Source organism: Cygnus atratus, chromosome 11 (genome assembly GCF_013377495.2).
Source record: "Cygnus atratus isolate AKBS03 ecotype Queensland, Australia chromosome 11, CAtr_DNAZoo_HiC_assembly, whole genome shotgun sequence".
Lineage (NCBI taxonomy): Eukaryota > Metazoa > Chordata > Aves > Anseriformes > Anatidae > Cygnus > Cygnus atratus.
Genome location: NC_066372.1, coordinates 19,984,967 through 20,011,276, shown reverse-complemented (window position 1 = coordinate 20,011,276; position 26,310 = coordinate 19,984,967). Strand labels below are relative to the sequence as shown.

Here is a 26,310-nt window from a genome sequence, read left to right as displayed (position 1 = left end):
AGGCGGGTGCAGCCAGATTTGGCACTGCCTGGGGCTATGCTGTCACCTCTGCGGAGGAGGTGTAGGAGATGGCACAAGGGACAGGGCCCCAAAAGATGGTTAAGGATGTCCGCAGAGTCCCACAACATGGCATCCCGACAGGGATGGGCCCTGGCATCACTGCGGGGTGTTTGAGGCCATCTGGGTGGTGAGGGGGGAGCCGGGAAAGAGGAGCCTGGAAAAGGAAACCGGCAGCAAACATGGAGAAGCAAATCAGCTCTTGGCTGGTTCTTCTGAGTTGAAACGAAGGCAGTATTTACGAAACCCTCTTTTTGTCAAAAAAAAAAAACAAAAAACTTAAAAATGATCTTTTAACCAAGTGCATGGAAGTGATACAGTGAGTGATGTAGGTGGTATGGCACAACACACCAAATCTAAGCCAAACAGGATAAAAAAAACCCTGCAAAGCTCTTGAAAGCTGGCTTTAAATGATAGTGACATGTTTTGACACCATTCCCTGACAACAATGGCTGTAACACAAACAAAAATTAATGATGTCATATTAGTACCGATGCTGCGTGAACTCAACCAATGTGGTCCCAATTAAATAGCATTGCAAGTATGGTTATAATTTGAAAAATGAGCTGCAGAAATGTCATTGCGACATTCCCTGCTCATGTCTCTCTCGAACATCTACGCCAGGTCTGCGCCTTTCCCGGCACGATGAGGTCCCCACCTGCCCCATCCCTGCTCGTAGCTGCTGTAGAAACCCTCAGGTATTATCAGGAGGGATTTTTAATAGTAAGTCAGTCCTGTTTTAGTTTCTGTCTGGGTTTGGAGCCATTAAGGAGGTCTTGTTGCACGCTTTTCTCTGCAAATACGAGGGCTACAAAACCATCCCCTAAGCACTGAAAGCTGAGGAGCTCCTTAAAGTCACCAGACTCCAGAGGCAGGGACTTCACGAAAAGCCAACTTGCACAGATTTGTAACAAAACTCTGAGACTTGGCCACACCAGTCACTGGCAATAAATAATGCAGCAAATAATTTTACTGGCGAAGTGAAGCCAAACACTGCCCAACCTGCCCATGCAGGCGCACGGTGCTACAGCGCTGAGAGCAACGAAGCTGATGCAGAAGTCAACAAAATGTCTGATTTTATCCACAATTTCCAGAATGTACCTCTGCTGGGACAAGCTCATCAATCCAGGACTTCTGGCTGCAACTGCTTCTCAGAGCAAGGATATTCTTAGAAACAATTCGGTATTGCTTTATTGCCTGACAGAGACTGGGAGAGCCACAGGACGAACCTGCACAAGCCTCGTCCAACTCACTTCCACCTTATTTCAGGTTGCTGGAGGGGTTCCCAAAATTCAGGCCATGTTACGGTGTCTCCAGTGGAGGAGCCACCCAACTATGAGTTATCCAAAAGCACCGTTTGTTTCTCAACCATCAAATGCATCCGGGAGGTACCGGAGTCAGTGCAAGGTCAATAATGTAAACTGGTCCTACTGGGTCCTACTGGACTTTAGGGCCATGCTCTGTTCTGCTCTTCCCACCAGCATTGCTACCCAATGATTTGCACAAACGGGAACACGCACACACATCGTCCCCACATCCCCATTGTGCTGTGTGTTACCAGAGAGCAGCGAGCCCTGAGCAAGGGCAGCTACAGGAGATTTCCCTCTCACCTTCTGTTTGCTCCCCACTCTCACACTGTCCCCATTTCCCCTCCTCTTGGACACAGCTGCAGCCTGCCAGCAACTGACCATTTTTCTAAGGGGCCTGGCTGGGATGGGGGACGGCAGTCACCCCTTTGGACATCCCTCCTGACTGCACAGCCTGAGCAGATGCTGCTCTGAACTTCAGTCAGGGGAAAAAAAAGACCAAAAAAAAAAAAAAGACAATTAAAAACCCCCCCTATAATGCGAATACTTTATTATCAATGAGTGACTGGTATTAGCTTTTTGTCTGGGTATTAATAATATTTTCAAAAAAACCATACATCAAAATTAGGGCTTTCTCCTATTTTTGCTGTATAATTTTTTTTTTTTAAATCTGTATTGAAAGAATTATATAAGCCAAAGTGCATTTTCTGTTTTTTGTCCATATACACATTGCACCATACATAAATAATTACATTGTAAAAATGACTCCATAATTACAAGTATAATATATATTTTCATATAATATATAAAACTTTATATTAAATCTAGGTAGGTGATATTTGGGATAGTCTGTGTCTTTTTTTTTTCTTTTCCTTTCGTCAGAGGCTGACCGTTATCGATTGTTACTGAGCAAAATCTCCAGCCAACATGGACATGACGTGATGAACTGTCTCGAGTAACAGGGCCCCCAGCCCTTGGCGAAGCTGATCCGCACGCTGTTGGGGTCGTAGGGCCCGTCCGCATAATCCAGCTCAGCGGTGTGCTGCAAGAGGCAGGACTTCTCGTAGTCAAACACCTTGATGGAATAGCCCGGCATCACCTTGCGCACTATCAAAGTCCTACAGTTGGGGATGTCCAGTGTCGGGGAGTTGACAAAGATGGGATGCTCGCTGCGATTGTAAGCCCACACACCGTCCGGTTCTTTGCTAAGTAAAATCCCGTAACCGATTTTACTTCGAGTCCTTCTCACAGTCTCGCTCCTGTTTTCCAGGTTTAGCTGTCCGAGGCAGAAGCCGTTTCCTTGAGGTAGGTCATAAAATATACTGACAGACTGTTCGTACACTGTGTAGAGGCGGCCGACGCGCGTCCGGTGCTCCCAGTAGGCCACGTTGCACCAATGGCTCCTTTTCACGGCATCGGGCGACGTGCTGGCATCTGTGGGGGAAAGCAGAGCAAGAGTCAGGTTTTCTGCAGACACCCGGGAGAAGACAAGTATCGAGGGCAAACGAATGGTTTTTCCCACCCACCAGCTCTGCTCTTGTGGGAACAAAACTTGGCTTCAACCCAAAGCTCTTCTTCAACCCAAAGCTCTTCTTCAACACAAAGCTCGTCTTTAACCCAAAGCTTGTCTTCAACCAATTCTGTCAAATGGCCCCAGGAAAGAAGGCTCAAGGAAAGGCTGGTGCCCCAGTGGTCCACCCTCCAGCTCCCACGGAGCCCAACACCCCTTTCTCTCTCTAATTCAATGCTCAGCTCTGCAACCAGCAGCCAGGACCCCATGAACTCAAGATGCGCCCACTTGCAGCACCCAGAGCCCGCTGGGACAATGTACCCCAATACCCCCACCATGGTCTGGCCACCCCTGAGCTTGGCAGGTCCCCAAGCTCCTCCAGCACTGCTGTGGTGCTGCACCCCCATGTCCAAAGGCAAACTTGGGTTGAGCTGAAACGCCAAGGATGTCCACGAACTGCTTGGGTGAGCAACCCGGCAGCAGCTCTGCTATGTAATATTCTTCAACAGCAACGCTGATGTTCCCACGGGGGAACACAAAATCTGAGCAGGCATTTCATACCAAGGGGGAGTAGTTTCCCTGAACTATACATGTCCTCCTATAAAGCCACTGGAATTCTCTCCAGAACAATAAGAAACGTCTTTTCTTTCTCGGAATTACATTTAGGGAAGATGGGAGGGATGCAGACTGCCAGAAATCTGCTCAAAGCTCACTGGAGTTTTTATGATGCCTCCAGAAGGAACATGGGAACCTCAGCCCTACAAGGGCCCCGGAGGGGGCGAATTAACCTCTCGCTAGACATCAGCCCTGCTCCTACCTCCAGGTAAAAGAAAACCGCTCTGGGATTTCAAGCGAGGAGCTCTGCCCTGCTCTGCACCCGGCATTAAGCTCCCTGACAATATATCACGCGCCCGCGGCCTGCTGACCCCTCCGCCTCCGTGCCATCAAGTCTGATTAACTCGCACGCGGGGTGATGCCATTATTTTGCTTCAGAGACCCCATTGACGCACCGGATTTCAAGCACAGCCCCGCAGCCCCGTTTCTTTTCAGGCTCAAATTCCCCCGGAGGGGAACGGGCTCCCCTCCCCATTAACGATCTTTGAATTAAGCGGCTTTGTTAGACTTTAACTTGAGTTGTAACTGTGCAAATTTAAGGGGAGGGAGATGGGGGTAATCGTGCAAGCAGGGAGGAGGCAGAGCCAGCGGGATGCCCTTGGCCGCAGGCAATGCTCATCGTCTCACACTGACTGCTCCACATGGTCCAAACCCCCACCAAAATGACAGATCAGACCCTTCCCCCCCCATATCTGTTCAAATAATTTATAGGAACCCACAGAGACGCCAACGACCCCATTTTGGTGTGATGTGTGCTGTATCCAGAAGAGGGAAGGAAACTCTCCCTGCATTTCTGGTAACCTACCATGGAGGAGCACAACAACAGCTTTGTGCCTCCTAATGCTGGAGCTGATGTCCTGGGCCTCCTAAAGCCATGGGAAAATGCAGGCCCTGCAGCGTGTGACCCTATAGATGTGGCAATGGCCAGGCTAAATGGGGACACGCTTCAGCTGGGGCTGCTTTTGTCTTCAAACCCACAGCAAGAGCAGGAGAAAGCCAGGAGAGATGTTGACCAAGCAGCTGCTCCGCAGCCACCGGCCCGTTCCTGGATGGAGCAATTACAAAGAGCCACAAGTCTCCAAAGTGCACTTTGTGCTCCTCTTTGAGCTCCAAGTGCCTCTTCTTGCTCCCTGTTTGGGACAGCCCCTGACAAGGGCTCTATTTAGACAAAAATCACCAAACACAAAGGTTTTTCCCCTTTTCCTTGCTCTTTGGACGATAACCCGCATTTGCTTTTCCATCTCAAATGACCTCCCACCCCTGGATGCCCAGGAACTGAAGGAACAACCCAATGCACTCCAAAAGGGTGATGGGGACTTCACCAGTGACCACGAGATGAACGTGTCAAATCCACGCTCACCACCACACACTACTGGCTGGACCCGACTCCTCCTGAAGTGCCTGGTGCTGCCTGCAAAGCTCCAGCCATGGGCACACGGAGGGTGAGGGGAGCAGGACAAGAGTCACACAACTCTGGGTCAGAAACCCCCAGGCCCCTGGTGCCCGTCTGACCCTCCACCTCCACCCAGAACAGAGATTTGGATGGAGCTGGTGACAGAAGGTTTCAGAACCTCTGCACTATGTCCGCAGTGGTTGCAGAAACTGTTAACCAACATGGCGTTAACACAAATCTGACCCAAACACAGTCTGATTGAATTAACCATTCCTGAAGGAAGACTGTCCTCAGCCACAGCTGTACAAACCCTGAAATCAAGAGCTTGGCATCAACAAAAATCTTTTGGCCTTCTGCACTAACAACCCTTGGCCTACCACCATGCAGACATCACAGGATTTTGCTCTTTGAAAGGGAAGAGATTCCAGATTTTAGGAGATGAAATATCACGTAGTTCATAAATGATGAAAACACCAAGAAAGGAAAGCCGAGCAGCGGAGTTTCACTGCAGGTACACCACAATTGTCACAACCACCTCTCCCCTGGGACAGCAGACAGCTGAGATGCCCCCAGCACCTTTCCAAAACCCTTCACAAATGCTCAATTTTGCTCCTGTCCCATCCAAGTGCTGCTGGGGGCCACAGACGAGCTTGGAGTTTTTCATCTGCCGGGCCCAAAAGCTGGCAGCAATCACCTGCATGTTTCATCTCTCGACCTCCACCAAGCATTTGGGTAGGTAGGGTTTGTTATCGCAATTATTAAAAATTACCACTCAGCCCCCAAATCTCCCTTCCTTTAAGAATGGGATAACTTCAAACCTCAGGAGGAAAGCAGCACAAGGCTGATTTGGGTGTCACCACCCCCAGTGCCACATCTGCTTTCCAGGAACGAGCAAACATTTCGGGGTAAAAATGTCAATCTATGCACGGGCTGAAAATCAGAAGGTTTTTTTTCCACCTCGTGCTTTGCTGCATCTAGAATCCGAGACGCCTTACGGAAGGCCCGTGGGCACACTGAGACACCTCGAGGAGACACCTCGAGGCTCAGCACCGAGGCTCTGACCCCGAGCCTTCCGCAGGACCCTTCCCGTGCCCTGGCCGCGTGGGCTCCTGCGCCTCCTTTTATCTCCCAGTGCTTTCAAACAAACCCTGGAAAGATGAACTCATCTTGCGGCCCTGACATAAAGCAAGCACTTCAGCAAGCCCCTAATACAAGGGGGCCTGTGCTGTGTCTTATCCGCTGCCAAGTATTAGTTTCGCCTCCAGCTATTAGCCGCTACCACTCAGCAGACAGCAGGGGCGGCCGGCAGAAAAGCAATTTAAATAAATATTCCATTTTTCCTCCTCTTTTTCCATGCTGCCCTTTATGCGCAGACAACAACACCCACTTTTTCTTTTATACTTTTTTTTTTCCCCCTTCTCCTCCTGGAACAGAGGTGTGCTTGTTGCCTTTCTTTTTGAAGAAAGGAAAATATTTTAGTCCAGCCGTGCCTCCCTCGATGGTATACGCCGCATTTTTAACAACTATCATTGTAGGCAGCTACAACTTCTAACAGCTACATTTCGGGCTGGCGTCAGGGCTATCTCCTCCATCAGAGCCACCTCCATCGATCAGACGTACGCGCTGAAACTCCGGCTCTTGTTTACTCGTGGGCTCGTTCCTCCCAGTCACCATTTCCTCTGCCGCAGCAGCGCCTTGCAGCAGGCACATCCAAAAGGAAATTCAAACAATTTGAGATAAAAAAAAACAAGATAGGAAGCGAGACGGACAATCAAAACCAGAACTTAACGGGAAAATGGTCTTGCATGGCTTGGGCAAGTGGGAGCCGGGTAGGAGAATAAATGCAAAGAGCACACGCTGTAAGCACTCACTGTGTTCACTCCCCGCGGAGCGTGGAGGTAAAGAAAATAACGGGAGGTTTCACATTATTTGGGATTTGACAGTGCTTTACGCCAGCAGGGTTCAAAGCAGTTCATTAGAAGGGAAAAAAGAAAGATGTTTTTTCCAAAACAGTCCCTGCCCACAGCTTGGTGTCGCACTTAGAGGCAGGATGGGATGGGACGGAAGACCCTTGCTGCGGGTCCCCTTGCAAAACCGAACCTGGTGATGACGGGGCCCCAGAAATGGGGTGAAAAGGGAGTGGTGCCCCCATTTCTCCCCAAATACCATCCTGCGATGGCAGCTGCCAGCCCGCAGGGGTGCTCGGTGGGTATATGAGGCGTGATTCTCCATCGCCACCGTGCTTTGAGGAATATTCCCATTTTTGCGCTGACTGCCTGAAACAGCCCCGAATCACGCTGGGTGGCTTTTCATAGAGCCCCCCACGAGCCATCAGCCTCCTTTACACCGCGTAACCCCAAATCTCGCTCATGGGCTTTCCAAAACTTGTTGGCGGGTCACCCACAGGGAAGACCACACATATAAAAAAAAAAAATAAAATCATAGCACGCTGCAAGTATGACGAGGACTCCAATACACATCCAGCACCTGGAGGGGTCCTGGGTGGGAGTCCTGAGGGGACGCAGGGGGATGTTCAGAAGTGACTCAGCCCCTGCCCCGTTTTCATGCCCCACACTACTCCCGAGTTGCTCCTAACGCTCCCATGGCCACTGAGCTCCATCACATCTGTTAGTCCATGGCCATGCTCTTCCCATTCAATTTTACTCCACTGTAGCCCCAGTCTGAGCCTTTGTTCTGCCCTGTGCCACAGCCCAGGAGTGTGTTTCCAGTACCCAGGGCATGGCAGCAGGATGGGGACGGCCATCCAGGAGGGCACCGGGAGCGTGCTCCAGATAAAGAGCCTGCACAAAGAACACACACATTTCCCCCAAAGCTTTTAACAGTTCACCAGGGAGCCGTCGGCTCAAATCCCTGATTAATGCCCTCAGAAACAAGCTCCGGGGCAAGGAAGAGGTTAAAACTTTCCACGGCAGAAATGGAATTTTTATGGCCCTGCAAAAAAAATAAAAAATTAATTGTCAATCTGCCCCAGCAAAGCTCACAACCGTTTTCGTTAAGCCAATATACTTAAAATACCTCAGCCTTACAAGTTTCAGTTGGAATGTGCCACTCAGCCCCCTCCGAGTGCCCGCGCGCTGTGGCCAGCACCGGAGCAGGATGTGGGCACCGGGGAAAGGGGACGTGCCACCCAGCCCTGTCTGCCCTTGCTGGGAGCAGGGGGGGTCCTGAGGGACACCCCCAGACTTGGAGGGGCTGCAGCCACTCTACCAGCTCCAGCATTGGCCCAGGAGTAGTCCCGGGGACGTCCCAAGGCCACCAGCATGCAGGTGGGGAGAGGGAAGGAGTCAGGCTGTGGTGGCCCCAGGGCCACCAGTGGAGGGAGGCAGGTTCCCTTTGCTGCCCCCAGCAGAAGCCAGGGGGAGCCCACATGGACAAGGACAGTCCGATTCCTTCTTCTGTTCAGTTCTTGGTCTCCCTGCTGAAGCAAGAAGCTCGTGCTGTGGCGGGGACCAGGGGCTAGGCCGAGGAGAAGGGGGGAGCGGAGGTTGGACAGCCCCAGGCTTCTTCCTCGGCCTTCTCCTCGCGGTTTGTGCCTTCCCCGTGCTGCAGAGCGTCCGGCTCCCTGCCAGGCCGAGGCGTATGGCTCCACTCGCCTCGGGCCTGCAGTATGAAGCAGGATTTCACAGTGTGACTGGCCTGGTGGCACCGCCACATGGCCCAGGGGTCCCAGCTCCTCCATCCCCTGCACATGCTCCTGGCACCTTCCTCCTCCTCCTCCTCCTCCTCCTCCTCCGGCCCTTACCTTGGACCAGGGCTCTGGCGCTCCCCAGCCTCCTCCATGAGCCGATTTAATTCGTTAACCCAGTAGATGATTAACTCAGAAGAACACTTGCGCTGGGTTAATTAATTAAATTAGTTCAAAAAATAGGGTCTGGCGGGCAACAGAGCCGGTGGAAGAGGCGCGTGGAGAGGCCTGGGGGGAAAGGGGGACATTTCCATGGCAGCCTGGGAAACAAAAGCAACACAGGACAGCGGCCAACGCCAAGAACGAGGACGAAAACAATTTTCTGTGCATAGAAGGAACCACTCCGTAAAATCATCAGCTCGTGCTGATTTCTGATATCCTTCAAAGACAAACGCAGGCCGGGTTTAGTTCTGCCCTGAAATTCATAAGCCATCATCAGCTGGGTTATTTTCAAGCTAAACTCGAGGGGATTGTTTCCGCTGTACCTCCTCTAGCCGTTAAATACGCAGTCCAGACGGTTGTTTAAGGGATTTTAGGAAATTTTTTTTTCCATCTCCCCTGCATTGTTTCCAAAGGTCTTTTCAGCCAAGGGTGAAAAAAGCCCCAAAAGTAAGAAAACTGGAAAAGCATCACTCGGGTATTTTCACTGACGTTTTTATGCGTTCCTTCCGAGGCCAGTGTTTTTGGAGATTTGGGTGATTTTTTTTTTGAATCGAGCAGTCTCGGTGTAACCTCAGCTTCTCTTGCGGGCATTGTGCATGGAACCGCGCTGTGCCTGGCACGTCGAAGCAAACACAACAATGTAAATACATCTTCAAAAGCAGCCCAGAACGTAATCACCTGCAGTCGCTGCCAATTATGAAAGCACCAGACCTGTCATCAGCCGTAATTTGGCTGAGGTTTCTCCACTCCTGGAAGCCAGCCCTGGGCATGACCGAGCCCTGCGAAATCCCGGGTTTGGGGACTGCGCTAACCGATGTGCCATAATATCAGGAGGTTTGCTGAGAATCTCCCCACCAGGGCCTAGCAGGGGTTAGCTTTGTTCGCTGGGCACGGCGCACAAAATGCACTAAAACCAGGGGAAAAGCCTCATTCCTTGAGTGCTTTCCACAGGGAAGTAGTGAGAGACAATGGGAGGCTGCCGGAAAGAAATGGCAGAAAAAAAAAAATCCCTTTTTTTATTTTTAGGTCAAGCACTCCTAAGTTTTCAGCTCCTCCAAATGACCCTGTAAGCAAAATGTGGCAAATCCCATGGGAGCCGCTGAGCTCTGCTCTCGTTTGAAGCCATCTGTGCCGCTGGCTTTGGAGCTGGCCATGTCAGAGCAGCTCTGGGTGCTCCTCGAGATCCCTGGGGATGCTCTCGGGAAAGAAAATCATCTGCTCCATGGCCAGAGCTGGAAACGCTGACACAACTCGGAGCATCTCGTAGAAGAAACATACTGGAAAAGGGTGTTTGTAAATAACAACAGTTTTTGCTTGTGGAGCAGTTGCAGCTGAGAGCTTCCAAGTGTTTTAAAAGCAAAAACTAATTACTAGGTTCCTCTGAAGAGAAATGGGAATAATTCTCCTCCGCGTCCAGATCCAAGCCCTGCCTGGTGCCCACCAGCACTAAGCCGAGGGTTTTCCGCCCAGGGGGGCTGCGATGCTGAGGTTACGGAGCAGTTTTGGGAAGCCAGATGCTGATGTGGTGAGAACGTCAAAAAGACGGTGGCAGAGATGCCTCTGAGGATGCTCAAACCTCCCCGCTCCCCATGCTCACTAAAATTACTGAAGCTTCCACGGCAGCAGCAGCAGGACCACTCAGGATGCCACACGCACATCCCTCCACCCACCACAGAAAGAGAACAGTGTATTTTTTTAAAAGAAGACCTTTTTAAACTCTATTTGTTGCACAATTCAGAACACTGAGTGCCTCCAAACAGAAGGCATGGATATGCGTGCATGCAGCAAAAGCCGTACCAGCTCCCCAAACCCCATCTCCAGCCACCCCCAGCATAGTCCTAGCCCCAAATTCCAGCTCGGCTCCATCCTGCCCACCACAATTGGCTGTGTCCAGGAGATGGAAGCTCTGTGCCTCCCAGCGGGGCCCTGCCCCAGGCACAAACCCTGCACCCCCAGCAGTGCTGGGGACTTGGGGCTGCAGCGCTCGCACTGGACTACAAAGCCAGATGAGAGTGCACCAGTTTCACCGTGCTTTTCTGCATTTCCTAACCAGAAAGCAAGAGGAGATGCTTCCCTGAGAGGACAATCCAAGCCACACCAACTCAAGCACCACCGCCAGCTGTATTTTAAGAGCCTGGGACCGCACCACAGCCTGAGCCACCTCCTCCAGTGTGAGCACAGGCGCAGCCTCCACCTGCTCTCCTCTCTATTACTGTGACACCTGCAAACAAGTGGAGGGGATCTGGAGGGGGCAGGTGACGTGAGAACAGCAAAAAAAACCCAAGGCCACCCTGATCTGGCCGGCTTGAGGCCACCGTGCAGCCCTGAGCAGCATCTTTGCGACACTGGGCGCTGCAGACAGATGTCTGTCGGCTGGATGCCAACCCAACGGTGAGTGTCAAGGACTGCAAGAGCTGCAGGAGCTATCACCAACCTGGAAAACAAGCTGCCACAGAGGAGTGCCAGGCTGGAGAGGCTCCACGGGGGTGACAAGCAGGAGCCCGTCAAGTGTTTTTGTCCAAGGGGGCTGGGAACAAGATGCTTTGCTCCTCCCTGGCCGCCTGGGTGCGGAGTCCGGCCCTGCACAGCCCCCAGATCCCAGCCTGGGAGTGCTGGGAGAACCAAAACCTCGGGTTTTCCCCCAAAACCTTCCCTGATGCCCGCACTGGCTGCAGGTCCCACATCCCAACCCCTCCTTGCTCCCCAAAAGGGCTCTGGCTGTCACCTCCCCGCAGGCTTACCAATCCTCCCCAAGCCACCTTTATACATTTTTTTTTGCAGTGCCCTTGCAGATACGGGAACCAGGCAGGGGCCGCGAGCAGCACAGAAATCCAGGCTCTGTTCTCACTGCCCAAAGCCCAGGACCCTTCTCCAGCCAGATCTCACCCCCGGTCTCACTGCCTGGCTGAGCCCCGGGGCTGCAGCATCGCAGCTGCGCTCGCCCGCGTTCGCTCTGAGTCCTCTTGCGGCGGCTTTGCAGAAATTTAGCAGAAATTTAAAGACCTTGGATTTTGGAAGGAAACAATCCCCGCTGTGTGCAAGACACGCTGAAAGGCTACATCTCTAAGGGAAGGTCCCGGGGGTGTTACCTGGTGGAGAGCACTGCAATGCAATGGGATAGTGGCGGGGTGCTGGGGACGGCTCCTGCCCTCCCACACCCGCTCGCTCCCACACATCTGCATGGCTGCAGCCAGGCCAAACGTGCAGAGGGCTGCGTGCATGCGTGTGCACCCACACACGCCAGATTTTCCGATAGCTGCTTCATGTATTTATGTGTAAACATCTTCTGGGGCTATTCCAGCCCTTCCCTGCAGCGAGCGGCTTGCTCCACCACCGATTGCTCGTGGCCAACATCCATGGGCTCTTACTCCCGCTACAAGCAAAGACTAAACAATGACTTCAGCCTCTCCGGATCCAAGCCCCATAGCCAGTCCCTCATCCTCACCAGCCAAGCAGCGAGGATGCCACGCTGGCCATTTCTGCCTCCTGGGAGGACTAGTGCCACCGCGATGGCCGTGACCACCAAGCCTCCCATTCTGCAAGGGATAAGCAGGGGAGGGACGAGGTAAAGCAGCATTTCTGTAACCCCCACGACGTTTGCAGGCCCCCACGGGACAGCAGCGTGGGGTCTCCACGAGTCCCCGAAAGCACCTCACGATGATCTCCGAGCCAACAGAGCTCCTCGCCGCGTGTGTGCGCACGGCGAGTGGAGGTGACTCACGCTCCTCACCCTCCCTGGCCACGGAGCGTTTGTTTTCATTTCTGAAAACCACAGTTCCTTAAAAAAAATAAAAAGGAAAATACCAAAATACGCACAGCTCAGTGGGATGCATCGCGTCCTGCCGCACTGACACGAATCCCAGCCACCCCGATTCTCCTGCTTCCCTCTGGGTGTTCGAAGGGAAGGGGACGGATGTGTTACAGTGGGGACGGGGCTCCAGGGCTCCCATTTCCAGTAACGCTCACTCAACATAACCCAGCCAACAGCTCCGGGTGTACGAGCGGGTGTCAGCAAAGAAGGGCTCTGTTTGGGTTAAAAACCCTCCCACCCTCCTTGAACAAGCCGTCCTCGTTCTTGGGGGCAGCTGAAATTTAAGGTTAAAACTGATCTTTTCCAGGGCGGGTTTGTTCCAGGATCCTGGCTGCAGCTCCTCCGGGGGTGTCCCCGAGATGCTTCGTGCGTGCCTTTCCCGTTGAGGGGCAGGAGGGAGGCAGAGCAGGTCGGGCTCTTTGTAAATCAAAGGCAGGGAGATTACCGGAGCACGTGAGCGCTTCGTTACGGCTAACGAGCTCAAGACTGCGCCCCCCAACTCAGCCAAGCGCTAACGGAGAAATGCCGAATTCCTCTCCCCTCCAGGGAAACCGAGCTCAAAAAATAAAGTGAGGCATATTTGGGGAAATGCATTAAAAACACAGCCTGTCAACCACTGGGGAGAACCTCGTTTCTCTTTCTGTTCTCCTACAGCTCATCTATATAGCAGATACAGATGAGTATTTTTGAACCCCCTGCTCAAAACCACCTGAAGAGTAACTGCGTGCAAGCCCAGTCCGAGATTTTGCAGAAATGCATGCACGGAGCAGCAGAGAGCTTCCAACTCTCGACGCTTTCCTCCTTTGGATTCCTTTTGCTCATTATTGCAACATTTTGACCGTTTCTGATGGGGAGGAGTGGCCGCCAGCGACATGGAAAGCCTCAGCCTTAAACCTCAGCCTTTGCACGGGACAAACAAACCACGCTATCGACGTTAGAAACTCTGTCATGTTACTGCACCAGAATCCTGAAATTGTTAAAAATAGGAAAGAAACTGCACAGTTCACATATTTTATAAAGCTGGGTTAAATCAACATCTGCAAAAAATATCCCTGTTAAACGAAATAGCAGGATTTCATTAAGTAAATTGCAAGTTGGCAAAAATTCTGAAAGAAAGGGAAAAAGCCACAGCCAGCCCTGTAATTTAAACCTTATTTTAACTGTGACAGCATGACTGCAAGAGGCTGCATTTCCCAATGAAAAAAAAAATAAAATCAAGTCGAAAAACAAAGCCCCTGCTCCCCAGCACCGCCCTGGTGCACCGGTGCCTGCAGTCACCGCAGCGTCACCGAGCCTGTCCCCAGTGAGATGGGGACAGGCTCCAAAATCATGGTTCTGCCCCGAAATCATGGTTCTTGTACAGCCAGAGCACCCCAGCAGCCGGGGGCTAACGGGTGACAGCTTTTTGGGGGGCCAGCAGCCGGGGAAGGGCTGGTGGCACCCACCCCATCCTGGGTACCAGCGGGGTGCGGGTGCAGGCAGGGTGCAGGCAGGGCATCGCCTGCCCTCCCAGCCGCTTTTCCAAACCTGCCGAGCTTTTCCTTTCCTGCCCGGGCTGACTCACGCGGGCTGGGCTGTGCGGAGGCTGCAGCGCTCTTCCCACAGCGCTGGCCAAAATCCCCTGCAGGGATCCCAGCCCCGCGGGGACACCCCGGGGAGCACTGTCCCTCCCCACCACCACCACCACCCGGGGCCACCTCGCCTCGGTCACCCCAGCACGGCACCAGGCACTTTGGGTCCCAGCACTGGGTCCCAAATTGACAACCCGTAATTCAATTTCCCACCCCAAAGCTGCCCCGTCCAAGCAAGTCACCAGCGAGATCTGGCGCCTACTGTGTGCTAAATCCCTTCGCTTTGGAAGCAACAGCTCACGGGGTTCAAAACCTCAAAACAAAACCTAAAAGCAGCGGGTCCGACATGCAGACTTGGAGCAGAAGAGGAGGACTCTCACAGAAGGAGCAATTCTTTGCTTGCAACGCTTTGGCTCCGCTGTTTTTCCTGGCACCGCGAGGCAGGAGTTATTTTGAAGGGCTGTTTGCTGCACGCGGAGCCGAGAAAACAGCGACCTGATTTCCCTTCTGATCTAAACATCCGTTTGCCGTGCAAGCAAGAGGAAAAGAAATAAAACGTGCATCTCGGGAAGCGCACAGGGACGTGCTGGTGGGGAGCCCCCACAAGGGGCTGCTGGCACCGGGGCCTCGTGCGAGCCGGAGGCTGCTGCACGCTGAAGAGGAGCGGCAACGCTGGAGCCCTACAAATTCCAATTTGATGGCAAAAGAAAGTTGTCCACCCCGGGGCAAGGGCAAAGCAAAGCAGGCAGAGCTGTGGCTGCCACCAGAGCCCGCCCTGGGGCCTGGCACAGCATTTCTGGGGCTGGCCAGGAGTGGTGAGCGATGCAGGGCTGGACGCACCGGGAATGCTCACGCCGTCCCCAAAACCACCGCACCACGACTGCGTCCTCCATGTCAGAAAAAGCTCCGCGGTCCAACATCCCTCTGCAAAGCAGGATGTCAAACCCAAAGCCCTAAACCCCGCGATGCTCAGCATCCCAGGGTCACAGCTCTCCCTGCCAGATGAGACCTGGCACGTGCGGGTCCCCACGCGCCCCCCGGCTGTGCCCAGCACCCGTCGCTCCTTGGGGACGGCCACCCATGGGTGGCACCACCGGGACGCGTGCTGCCCTCGCCCACCTTCCCCTCCCAGCCAGGGCCAGGGCCAGCTCGCCGTCGTGCCTCTAAATTTCCTGGCGTTTGAGGACACAAGCCAGGCCATTAACATTATTTATAGGTTCCTGTGTATGAATTTCCATTTGTTTGTCTGCTTCAAAACAGTTAGGTGAAAAAGAAAAAAGAAATTCCTGGAGGTCAGACAATTAAAAAAAAAAAAAAAAAAAAAAAGACCTCGTTCATGGTCTGCTGGGCCCAAAGGAGCAGCAGCTCCTTCAGAGACATAACACAGTTTCCTTAAATGCTTATTGTGTAAATATTTAAGCTACTTTAGAAAATTTCTACAATGTACTTAGGAAGCGTAAATCTCCACGTCGGAGCACGGCAGGACACTGGTGCGGCACACGCAGGGACGTTTTTAGGAGCACAAATGGGGACATTTCCAAAGCCAATCCTGGACCCAGTGGGCCAGAAGTGACAGTGGTGAGGCTGATGTGGCACAGAGCTCCCAGAGCTCGATGACGGGCTCCATCCTGCCTCACGCTCGTGTGCTGGTGCTTTCTTGCACTGGAACGAGCGGGAAATAATTACGAAGCTGATCCCCTTCGTCCACCCCAAAATGGAAGGTGTATGTCCACCAAGCCGCTGCAGCAAGTATAATTCCAGTGTCATTGTTTTAAAAAAATCAATTTAGAGTTGCCACACAGTGGACCACACATTCTGGACAGAAGCCCTGAGATTCTGCCCTTAGAAATTCAAGCCCTGGATTTTACGTCATATGGGCAACAACAATATCCATCCAAAATCAGCCTCTACTAAGCACCCACTTCAAGAAATAAGTGATTTTCTTCAAGAATTAAGTGATTAACCGATTTTCTTCTGAGTGCTGTGTGCCAGGGCTGACCCGAACCTGGATTTCTTCCGGCTGCCTTCTGCACCCCTGCACCCAAACACGGCCGGGCACTCACCACGGAGATGCGCTTCCCCTAGGTGGATTTTTGCTTGTGATGGGGAAAAAAAGTCGTGCTGACAGCTGCATCTGTACCCAGGGCGGTTTCCATACGGAAAGCTGTGCAGTTTTATGAGGTTTGCTTGGACACGGGACCTTCTAGCTCCAATTCTTCAAATAAATGCACATCTCCCTAACTAAAGCAGGGATCAACTTGTTCAGCAGTTTTCCCTGGAACTGCTCCCTCGCTGTAACTTAGGTGTGTTTGAGGCAACAACAACAAATGGGAAGGGGGAACTCGGAGTTTATTCACTTCGCGAGGCACGGCTTTGTGTTGTGTATGATGAAGTGCAAGGAAAGCCCAGAAAAAAACTTGGATGGAAGTTCAAACACTGATGTTTCAAAGATGAAAGCGTGCTTTTCGATTAAATGTTTAAATAAAGTTTTCTCCTACTAAATCATTTAAACATTTTCACATTCCTTGCGTTTCTAGAAGTGCCACTCACTTCTATATATTGTCATAACCCAGTGCCCTCCGCAAGCGGCCGCTGCTCTTTGAGGCGACCTGTTTTCCAAAGCACCAATTCTTTCAGGAAAGCACCACGCTCGGTGCAAGCGGAGCAGCCCAACACCCAGCCTGCAGTGAGCAGCCTGTCACCAGCCACCAACCTATTTTCCTTATTTTCCTCCTTTTTTTAAAATCAATTCTGCCCCAATGCACATGGGGGAAGCCAGGTTCTGCCCCAAATATTGACCAGACATTCAAAGCAACTCACCTGACTACCCTGAGGTTGAATTTAGACAGCTGTAACTCAGAGCTGAGATTGGCCACGGCACTCAAATTATCTTTTTCAGATGCTACCGGGCTGTTCAGGCTGCCACCGGCTATGAAGCAAGCCTGGATCATACAAACTCTGCCATCAGTGGCACAAAACAGCTCCAACACTTAAAATTCTGGGGTAATTCCTTCTTCTAACGATACAATTACACCAAATGGAAGGATCGAGCCACCGAAGTTCTGCCCATTCCCTGCTTCTCAGCGACTGTAGCTCACAAATGCCACCTCAATGCCCACTGGCAAGAGTGATGGCAAAGTTGGGTCGGGGCCCAGCGCCTTCCCCAGCCTGTGCTGCGAAACCTAAAGGAAAGAGCAACTAGGAGAGACCTAGGATAAATGGGGGAAAGCCTGCTGTGAGCAAACCTGGAGCAGAAACGCTCTGAAGGGTTTTCTCGGAGGACAACGCAGCAGCAGCGGATGAATGGGAACGTGAAGTTCCTTTAAGGCAGAGCTTGATCGACATAGTGCAGCCTCCAAGGACAGAAGGCTAAGCAACCCCACGCGCTATTAGCAGCCCTCCTGTCCTTACTTCCTTTATAAATCCATCGTTCAAGCCCCAAACCCCAAGCCCAAGGGGACATTTGTCTCCGTGAGCCCTGAGCCCCACTCAACACCAGGTCCCCGGGTGGCTGCACGCCACTGCGCCCGGCTGAGCTGTTCCCCATGAGCTCTTCAGTCAGCAAAACTCCCTGTTTATTTGGCATCGTTCACCTTAAAGGCCCTAAAACCCCAACCAAGCCCGTTCCCCTTTCTGTGCATCTCCAGCTATTGACGCTGCTCGCCACCAGCTCACCGAGCCAAGCAGCCGCGCGTTGTGTAACGGGGCTGGAAAAGCAATCAGGAGGGGCCGGGGAGCCGCGCACGGGTTCCCGCGGGGAAGGCTGGAAGGGGCGGCAGCCCGGGAAAAGACAGCAAGAAATTCAACTTTTACTCTGATAACAACAAACGCTATTTTCTGCCCCTGACATCATGCTCCCAACTGCTATGAAACAATGGCCCCCGTCCAGCGCCGACTGAAGGCGCTGAGAACTGTGCCATTCATTTCGGGGAGAGCAGGGCTGAGCCAGCGCGGTACGTTTCCCTCTTTTAAAAATAGTTTGGGTTTCCTGTGCACGAGCACCTAAATCCCCTCCGCTGGCGTGGCGGGCACGAGGACACATCCTGGTACCCTGCAAGTGGCTCCTTCTCCCTGTAGCCTGCAGTGAGAGTCCAGAAGAGTGGCTCAGACACGGACTTACGCATTAATCTAATATTAGATCAGATTAACCTCAGTAAGAGGACTGCTACCCAGGCAGCACTGATGTGGCACAGAAATCACCACCTGCAACCTCTCGCTAAGGTACTTCGTCTCTCCATGGATATTGGGTCATGCTCCTAGGTTACTCTGGATGTAAAATCAAGCTGGAAAGGGACCGTGAGCATAAATATATCAGCGGATCCTTCCACCTGCAGACACCGAAGCGATGTTTCCTTGGTGGCATTTGGCTGCACCTGTGCAACTAAGCACCGCTCGGGAAGCGCTCGAGTGCCCGATTTCCGAAAGGCCAGCCCAGATCGCTCCCTCTCGCTGTGGCCACGCCGGGTGTCACCTCGGAAATAACCCCAGGTAGGGGGGACCTGACCCATGAAGTCTGGGTGGGCACCGCCAGCGCTCGCCGCTGCCTTCGCACCCCTGACCCCAGACCGTTTGAGTCTGATCCCGTACGAGCCCGTGCCACCCACGAGAAGCAGCACATCGAGGACTCGCCGTCAGGGTAAAGGCACGGCACTTTGGGGACTCACCCCTGCTCCTGCACGCTACACATCCTGAGCAATATCTCAGCTTATTCACACGCCTCAAGCACCACGAGCTGTGGGAAGCCTCCTCCAAACCGGGCACTTGCCCCATGGATTCAGCTCCAGGACGAGCCCGTGCTGTCTCCTACAGATCAATGCGCTCACCTGGGTGCTGAAGAAAAGCTCGTTATCTCTGCTAAGCCACAAACCAGCCCAGGTAGGCATGCTCACCCCTCCCTCATGCAGTTTCCTTGATGGCTTCCAAACCCCAAGCTCGGCTTTTGCTTCCTGCAGGTTTTAACCCAGTCGAGATCTGAGGCTTTTCCAGGCGAGGCAGCCGAGCCGCACGGGCAGCGAGTATCAGCATACAGAACACCGAGCGCAAGCAGCCTTTGAAGCAGAGCCCTTCAAAGACAGACGCATACCGAATCCACCGAGGCTTTTTACACAAATTCAGTACAGCGAGAGCAAAACTGATTTGCAAAGATCTCTAATGCTAGAAGTCTCGAATGACCGACCCTTTCGAGCACGGCTGGATTCAGTCCAGCTCCCAAGGCCCACAGCAATGACTCTACGTGGAAAAGAGCAGGGATATTTCAAAATACGTGGCCGTAATCATCTGGGCATAAAATACAGCTTAATTTTTCTGTTTCAGCAGCAAAGAGGCTGCCCAGAGCGCTCTTACTCTAAACCCAGCGATGCGTGAGTGACATTTTTTTAAACATACTTTTGCTGACATTTCCCTTTCATTAAAATAGCTCAACAATGGGGGGAAAAGCAACTCGCCGCGCACATAGGATCTTTACCTTACTTTGTACTCGCAGAGGAATTTCCTTGATCTCCTCCGGAGTGGAAGTTTCCACGGATCCCCGGCTCACGTCACAGCCGTTTGCCTGAGCAGGGAGCCCCGTGGCACCGGGCTGCTCTCTTTTTATGGAGGACGGCCGTAAAATCTCTTGAGGCCGGGTATAAATCAGCTCGGCTAACAGAAGACGGATGGGACGCGCACCTCAGGCCCCGGGGGTGCAAACAGCTGTGCCCCCCCAGCCCCGGAGCTGGGTGCGGAGCTGCCTGCGGGCAGGGAGGCAGTGGGGCGGAGGCCGGGTGGAGCAGGCCGGGTGGAGGAGGCCGCCGTGCAAACAGATGGTGCTGGGGAGGCCCAACACCGCCTCGTCTGGACGCCCGAGCGACACTCTTCCCCCCCCCCGAGGGACAGTGTCACTGGTTCAGAATCACAGAATGGTTTGGGTCACAAGGGGTTTTAAAGATCATCCACCCCCCTGCGATGGGTGAGAACACGTCCCACCAGCCCAGGCTGCCCCCAGCCCCATCCTGCCCAGCCTTGAGCTACTCGCTTGCCAAAGCCACCTTGTCCTGCAGACAGAGCCCTCCTGTGCTCAGGTCTGCCAGAAGATGAGGCAAACGCATCAGCTGGGCTTGGAAAGCCAGCACCCAGCATACTACAGCTCGTCGAGGGACATGAACCAGCCTGAGCCTCCTCTTGCCCACCCCTTGTCCCAGGATCACCCATCCCACAAGGACAGGAGCTCACACAGCAAACCGAAATGGCTTTGGCTGAACCAGGAGGATGGGGGCCAAGTGATGGAGTAAGAGCCAGGCTGGTGCCGTCCCGTGATGGGGTCTCCAAAAACCACAGCGACCCTGTGGCTGCGTCCCCCTAGAAGCCACCTGAAGCCTGCAACACGCTGGCCTTTAGGAAATGCCACCTCCCAAGGGCCGTTACTGATGCACAACAGCCATGCCACCACAGGGGTCCTCTGGTGGGCTTACTCCTAACACGTCAACCAACGACCACCGATGGTTATAGACTGCAGCAGGTCAACAAGTTAGCTATCGCTGCCATTCGGACCAACCAGCCCATTCACTTCCCTGCATGCAGCATTTCAGTAGGTTCCCTGCAGCAAAAACGAACCAACGGGGCAGAAAACATGACACGAGAAGACACGTCTGGGGCACCAGCATCAAAACCCAGGCTGCTTGCCCCAGGTAAGGCTTTTGCTAGGTGCCTCTGAGCCACCCAACACATGGCATCCTCTTGCCTCAGCACGGCCACCTGCCCCAGCTCTCCTCTCCTTGCCCTGGATTTGCGGAGCCGACTGAACGTGCCGTGGATCCAACACCCACCCACCAGCATCCTCGCTTGCACTGCGGAAACCCAGCAGAAACCCACATGAGATGGAGGAGAAAGCCCCCAGCCAGCTTTTGCAAACTCTGGAGCTGGAGCTGTCACCCTTGCCCAACTCAGGCCCCAACCATAAAACAAGCTCCACAATAGCGTTATTTATTTTTTTTAAGTCACAAATTATTTCCAGCAGCAGGAGGGTGGAAGGATGCAGTGTGCTGGACCCTGCTCGCCGGCACTGAGCCAGTCTCATAAATGGTTGGCAGCCGGCAGAGCAGCAAACCCATTTCTATTGAAATGAGCTTGTTACTACTAATTTTTACTGGCTTCCCAATTGATTCATAAAGTTTTGTTGGTTTCTTTTTTTTTGTTTGGTTGGTTGGTGTTTCTTTGCAGATCTCAGAAAGCACTTCCTGAGACACTTGGGGGAAAACAGGCCCAGGACTCCCCACGAAGGGCTGCCCCTTGTGTTCCAGGGCAGGCGCCCACGTGCCCATCCAAGCCACGGCATCTCGCTTCCAGGCTTTCATAAAACCTTACTAGAAGGGGTCATCCAGCTTTGAATGGGCTTCAATCAAAACCTCATGGATTCAGCTGCACCATTATCAGCCCTGTGGCAGAAATAGCTCGAGACCTCAGTGGAGGATGCAGACACAGACATCTTCTAGGGATGGTTTGGGTACACGACGCTTAACTCCCATTTTTTGCACCTGCTCCCTCTGTGCACAGCTGGGCGCACCAAGCTGTTGCACTAAACAAACCAAACGGATTGAAATTTAGAGCAGGAGTTTTTTGTAATTACCAGCAACTTTAAGCTCCGAGACCTGGCTCAACTTTGTCCATGGACCTTTCCTCAGAGCCTGAAGAGAGCTCCTCCTCTTTTTGGACAAGCAGGGTCAGCCAAAGCCATACTCCCATATGGCTAATACTAGCAGGGCCACACCACTTTTACTCCACCAGAAGTCCCAACGCAAGGCAACGCAACACAACTCAACACAACCCAACCCAACACAATGCAACACAACGCAACGCAACGCAATACCTGGACATGAGCTGAGAGCACCATCAGCCACTTAAGCCCAAGAGGAGGACGCTACAGGAGCCAGCCCATTCAATTGTCTGTGGGATATTTCAAAATGTCTTTAACACTTTAGTGCGACGCTTCCCATGTGCTACGCTTACTGCTTAGACTTAATTAGTGGAAAGACCCTTCCCCATCCATGTGTTTCCCTTTTGCAAGCATCAGACTCTAAAGAAACATGAGCACAAGGCAAAACACAGTGCAATTCTGTGGTTCCCTTTTTGCAAAAAGAAAAATGGAGAAAAAGTATACAGCTGTCTCATTTTCGCACGCTGCTCACTTCAAGGCTCAAAGAGCAAACGGGCACGAGCTGCAGCGCACGAGGAAGATGTGACTGTGCTCACCCAGCCACCGCGAGGAGCAGGGACACAATGGCATTTGTTCAGAAGGAGCTGAGAGCAGAGCCAGGAGCGTTTACAGCCACCACGGTCAATGTTTGCTTTCTCTGCCGCCCGGGCACGCCGGGGACAGCCGGTCAGGGATCGCAGCGCCTTGTGGTGGGGGAAGACGGATCAACCGCGCCATTCTTCCCAGCGCACAGCCCGGCGCGGCAGCTCACAAGCGGCCGTTGTCTGAGCTGGGCGTTCTCCCCTCCACCAGAACTGGCCACGTTTTGTAACGGCCTGGGAAAAAACAAGGAAACGAAGGAAAAGCGACGTGCTCTGAGCAGCACGTCTGCCACTCCCCACCCTCCAGAGACAGGGTGAACACATAGGAGATGGCACAGCGCTGTCAGCACCCACCGAGCAGATGCCCCAAGTGTGACACCTCTTTTCAGGTGCCTGCCAGGCTGGTTTTCGAACCAGGAAATGCATTTTGTTCTTTATTATATCCATTTTTTTTTCTTTCTTAAAATAGTCAACAGCGGTTTGCATCACTATGTGTGAAAGAGTAAAGCAGCTGGCTTTTTTTCTCCTTTAAGAAAGTCTTTAACATTCTTTGGCTCTTTGAGTGGAAAAATCTTAGCAAACGAGACCTTAATAAATGGAAAGAGCTGAAAAATAGCCTTTCTGCTGGCACACTTCGCTCCTTCTAATGGAATATATAGATAAAACTGACACATCTGTGTCTTGAACCTTCCTCAGCGCTGCTGCGAGGAATCCTTCCCAGGTATCCCCGGCACGGCGCTTGCTGGATCCGGCACCGATTCATAAAGTTAAAGGCTTTTGTTCTTCCTGACTCCCCACGGGGTAAGAGCGTGCCCTTGCCAAAACCAGAGCCCCAGCTGGGAGCCGCGCTCCATGCACAGAGGGAGCGATGGGGGCACCCCCATGGGCACCGCGCGTGGGCACTGCAGCATCAGGAGATGCCCTGCAGCAGGACGAAGCCTCCTGCTCCTCCTCCAGCCTCTGAAGCCCAGCTGAGCCAGGGAAGGGCGGCCTGATCCTCCTGTGTAGGGCAAGGACCGTCCCCAAATCCATAAAGCCCAACGCAGGCGGAGGAAGGGAAGGACGGCCACCGGCACAGCTCTACAAAACCCAAGTGTGGAGACCATGAATCTGCCATCGGTCCAGCTGGGACAGCAAATGTGAGACAGGGTACACAGATACATGGCACTCTGGGGAGAGAACGAGGGTTTTGGTCCAGGGTTTGCTCTGGGAACCATGCTCTGAGAGGGAAGGGAAGGGAAGGAAAAGGAGAAGGGAGCAGCTGCTGGTGGAGGTGGCACAGCCCCTGCAGGTGCCAGAAGCCACGTTTGGAGGCTCCCCTCCTCTAGACGGACACAAACAAAGAAAAACCACTGGGAAGAACTCGGCATCCTCTGGATGCCTCCTGCTTTCCCAGGGCAGAGGGAAGAGCCTGGCCCCACCCGCCCCGACCCGTGTTGAGGCCGCTGCAGGACCGAGGTTAATGGAGGAGAGCAGCGGGGATGCTGCAGGGCTGGACCACATCGACCCTGCTGCACGGGGCCCTCTGACAGCCAGGAAAGGCCTCCTGCTCCCCCAGGAATGAAAAACTGCTGAAATGAATAAATGCATACATAGATACGTAAATAATCTCTACTGACTCCTTTCTTGTATCACTGGGAATTTGACCTTTTAGCAGGTTCTGTATATGGGCTTTTACAACCCAGAACATAAAGCACCGCCCGCATGAAAAGCATGGCAGTCAGGCTGCTCCCAGAGCAAGTCTGCACCCAGGAGGAGAGGCAGGAACGGGTTTTGTAGCATGGGGGAGTTCAGGTCTGGTCATCTTGGGTGTGAAAGAAACGACACCTGGGATGGTTATCCAGCACCAGCTCAACAAGGAGCCCAGGTCTCATCCCTCCCCTCTCCGTGCTCTCAGCCCTACAGCAAGGCTTTTCTCCAGGCTAACCACCCTCTTTTTGGGGAAGCCACCAAGGGAAAGGCACAAAATGGGTGGGTGAGCAAACACAGCACCCTGCAAGCCCGACGCTCCCAGCACGGCGCATCTTCTCCAGGCAGCAGCTTCACCCCGTGCCATGATTCGAATAGGAACAGCCGTGTGCCTAATCCCCGCCGATCCCGAGCACTTTGGGAGGACAAAGAGCCGAGTCTCCTTCGCCAGCAGATTTAACCTGTGGTTCCAGGGACGCGAGGCACTTCAAAGCCGGCAGCAGCCCGGCCAGAGGCAGTAAAGGGATGTACTTTTCGGCTGCTGAGCGGCGAAGTGAAATCCACACAAATAAGCAGTGTTCCAGAGAGGCAGGTTTAGCCATCAGCCGCTCTGAGGGACGGGAGATGTTTTTCCCGAAGTCTTTTTTCTTCTTTTTTTTTTTTTCCAGTTTGTCTTGGGGTATTTTTTTTTCTCTTTCTTACCTAAACACGTCTCGAGCTCCCGCACCGCACACCCCGCTTGGATTTGAGCATCCTCCAGAGGTAAAATGCTGAGTTAGGGACTGGCGTCCAGGAAAGGAGGTGCCTTTGATAAATAGCAAATCGACGGACTTCAATCGTTTCGGTAAGCGCCACAGATTTAATAAGTTATTTCCGTGGAAAACCTTAGTAACTCGGTTATGAATCAAGCCTATAAACACCTCTCATTCATCAAAGTGCCACCAAAAAAAAAAAAATCTATTACTGTAACTCTGAATGCTAGCCTCTCTCTACAGGTCGCTCCAAGAAGCCAAAATACCCCTTCAAAACATTCACCGTTTTCAAAGGTCAGCAATACACTGTGTCCAGTATTCAGCAAATCCATTTAAGAAGTAAAACACGCACAGAGAAGGAGTTCAAACAAAGCCGTGCCATCAGATGTGCACTGCTTAAAAGACACAACCGGAGTTACATCAAAAGGACTTTTACTACCTAGAAAGCTGTATCCAACTCCTAATAGGGTGCAAGAATGTAGTGTTTTGGCTACAAAGATTAAACTAATTTACTTTTAAGTAACTTGCTTACTTCCTGATGTTTCTTTTTTTTCTTTTTTTTTCCAAGTGTGATGCTTAGGTGCTTGGAGAAGTGAGGGATGTGATTACTCTGTGATTCAAGGCCAAACATCATAACCACTCAATGAACCACAGACAAAAACATATTTTATCTGGGTGTTGTACTCACTCCAAGAACGTCTATGCTGAAAACATCTCGGCTAGCTGCTGAAAGCCAGCCCGGTTCCAGGTAAGGGAGGAAGAGGAGAGGCGACTGAGTGACTGAGTCTCTCCTCTGCAACACACACAGCAAAACGCAGCGTCCCCAGCACAACGCTGCTCCCTAAACGCTGCTCGTGCTGTCCCCTTGCAGAACAGTCCCTGCTGCAGAGGGACAACACCTCTGGGGCTTTGTCCTCCAGGCACCCACCGAGTGCCCCATCCCCAGCACTGCCTTCGGTTCCCTCTGCAACGGGGCGCTGCTCCCAGAGCACCCCAGGCACCCCAGTACATTGGCTTTACAGCATCCTAGCGGCTCCACCACGGCGATTTCTCACGTCCCGGGGAGCTCTGTGTGCATGCCCGAATGCAGAGGCACCGTCTGCAAAGCTGCTTTAATCCCGCAGCAGGCATGGGGCCAAATATCGATGAGCCCAACCTCCTGCCACTGGCTGTGCAAGACGCGGGCTGTGTTGCCGTAGACAAACGATCCCAGGGCTCTGGCAGCCAGCTCCCATTTTTTCTGTTCTTCTGGAGCAGGGACAGCTCTGATTGTCCACATTTTTCTAAGTGCTGCCTGCTAAAGCAGGACCGATGGAAGAGGAAGGATGCTCTTACAGGTGGAGTAACACACATGGTGGGCTGTGATGGGGCTGATTCCAGCTCCACTGCCCCACTGAGCCTGTGAGCATCGCTGACACTTCTCCATTTTCCATCCCAGACGACACCTTTCCTCCTGGAGGACAGCT

At 52.8% G+C, this 26,310-nt stretch overlaps 1 protein-coding gene across 1 annotated transcript in view; it reads right to left on the bottom strand.

Moving 5' to 3' along the window:
- Window positions 1–1,897: 1,897 nt before the first annotated feature.
- Window positions 1,898–26,310, bottom strand: part of SMAD6 (SMAD family member 6) — a 34,917-nt gene continuing 10,504 nt past the window's right edge. Inside the window, exon 4 of the mRNA XM_035569439.1 lies at window positions 1,898–2,798. Coding sequence (XP_035425332.1) covers window positions 2,257–2,798 — 542 coding nt within the window. The 3' untranslated portion in view covers window positions 1,898–2,256. The remainder of the gene's footprint in view (window positions 2,799–26,310) is intronic.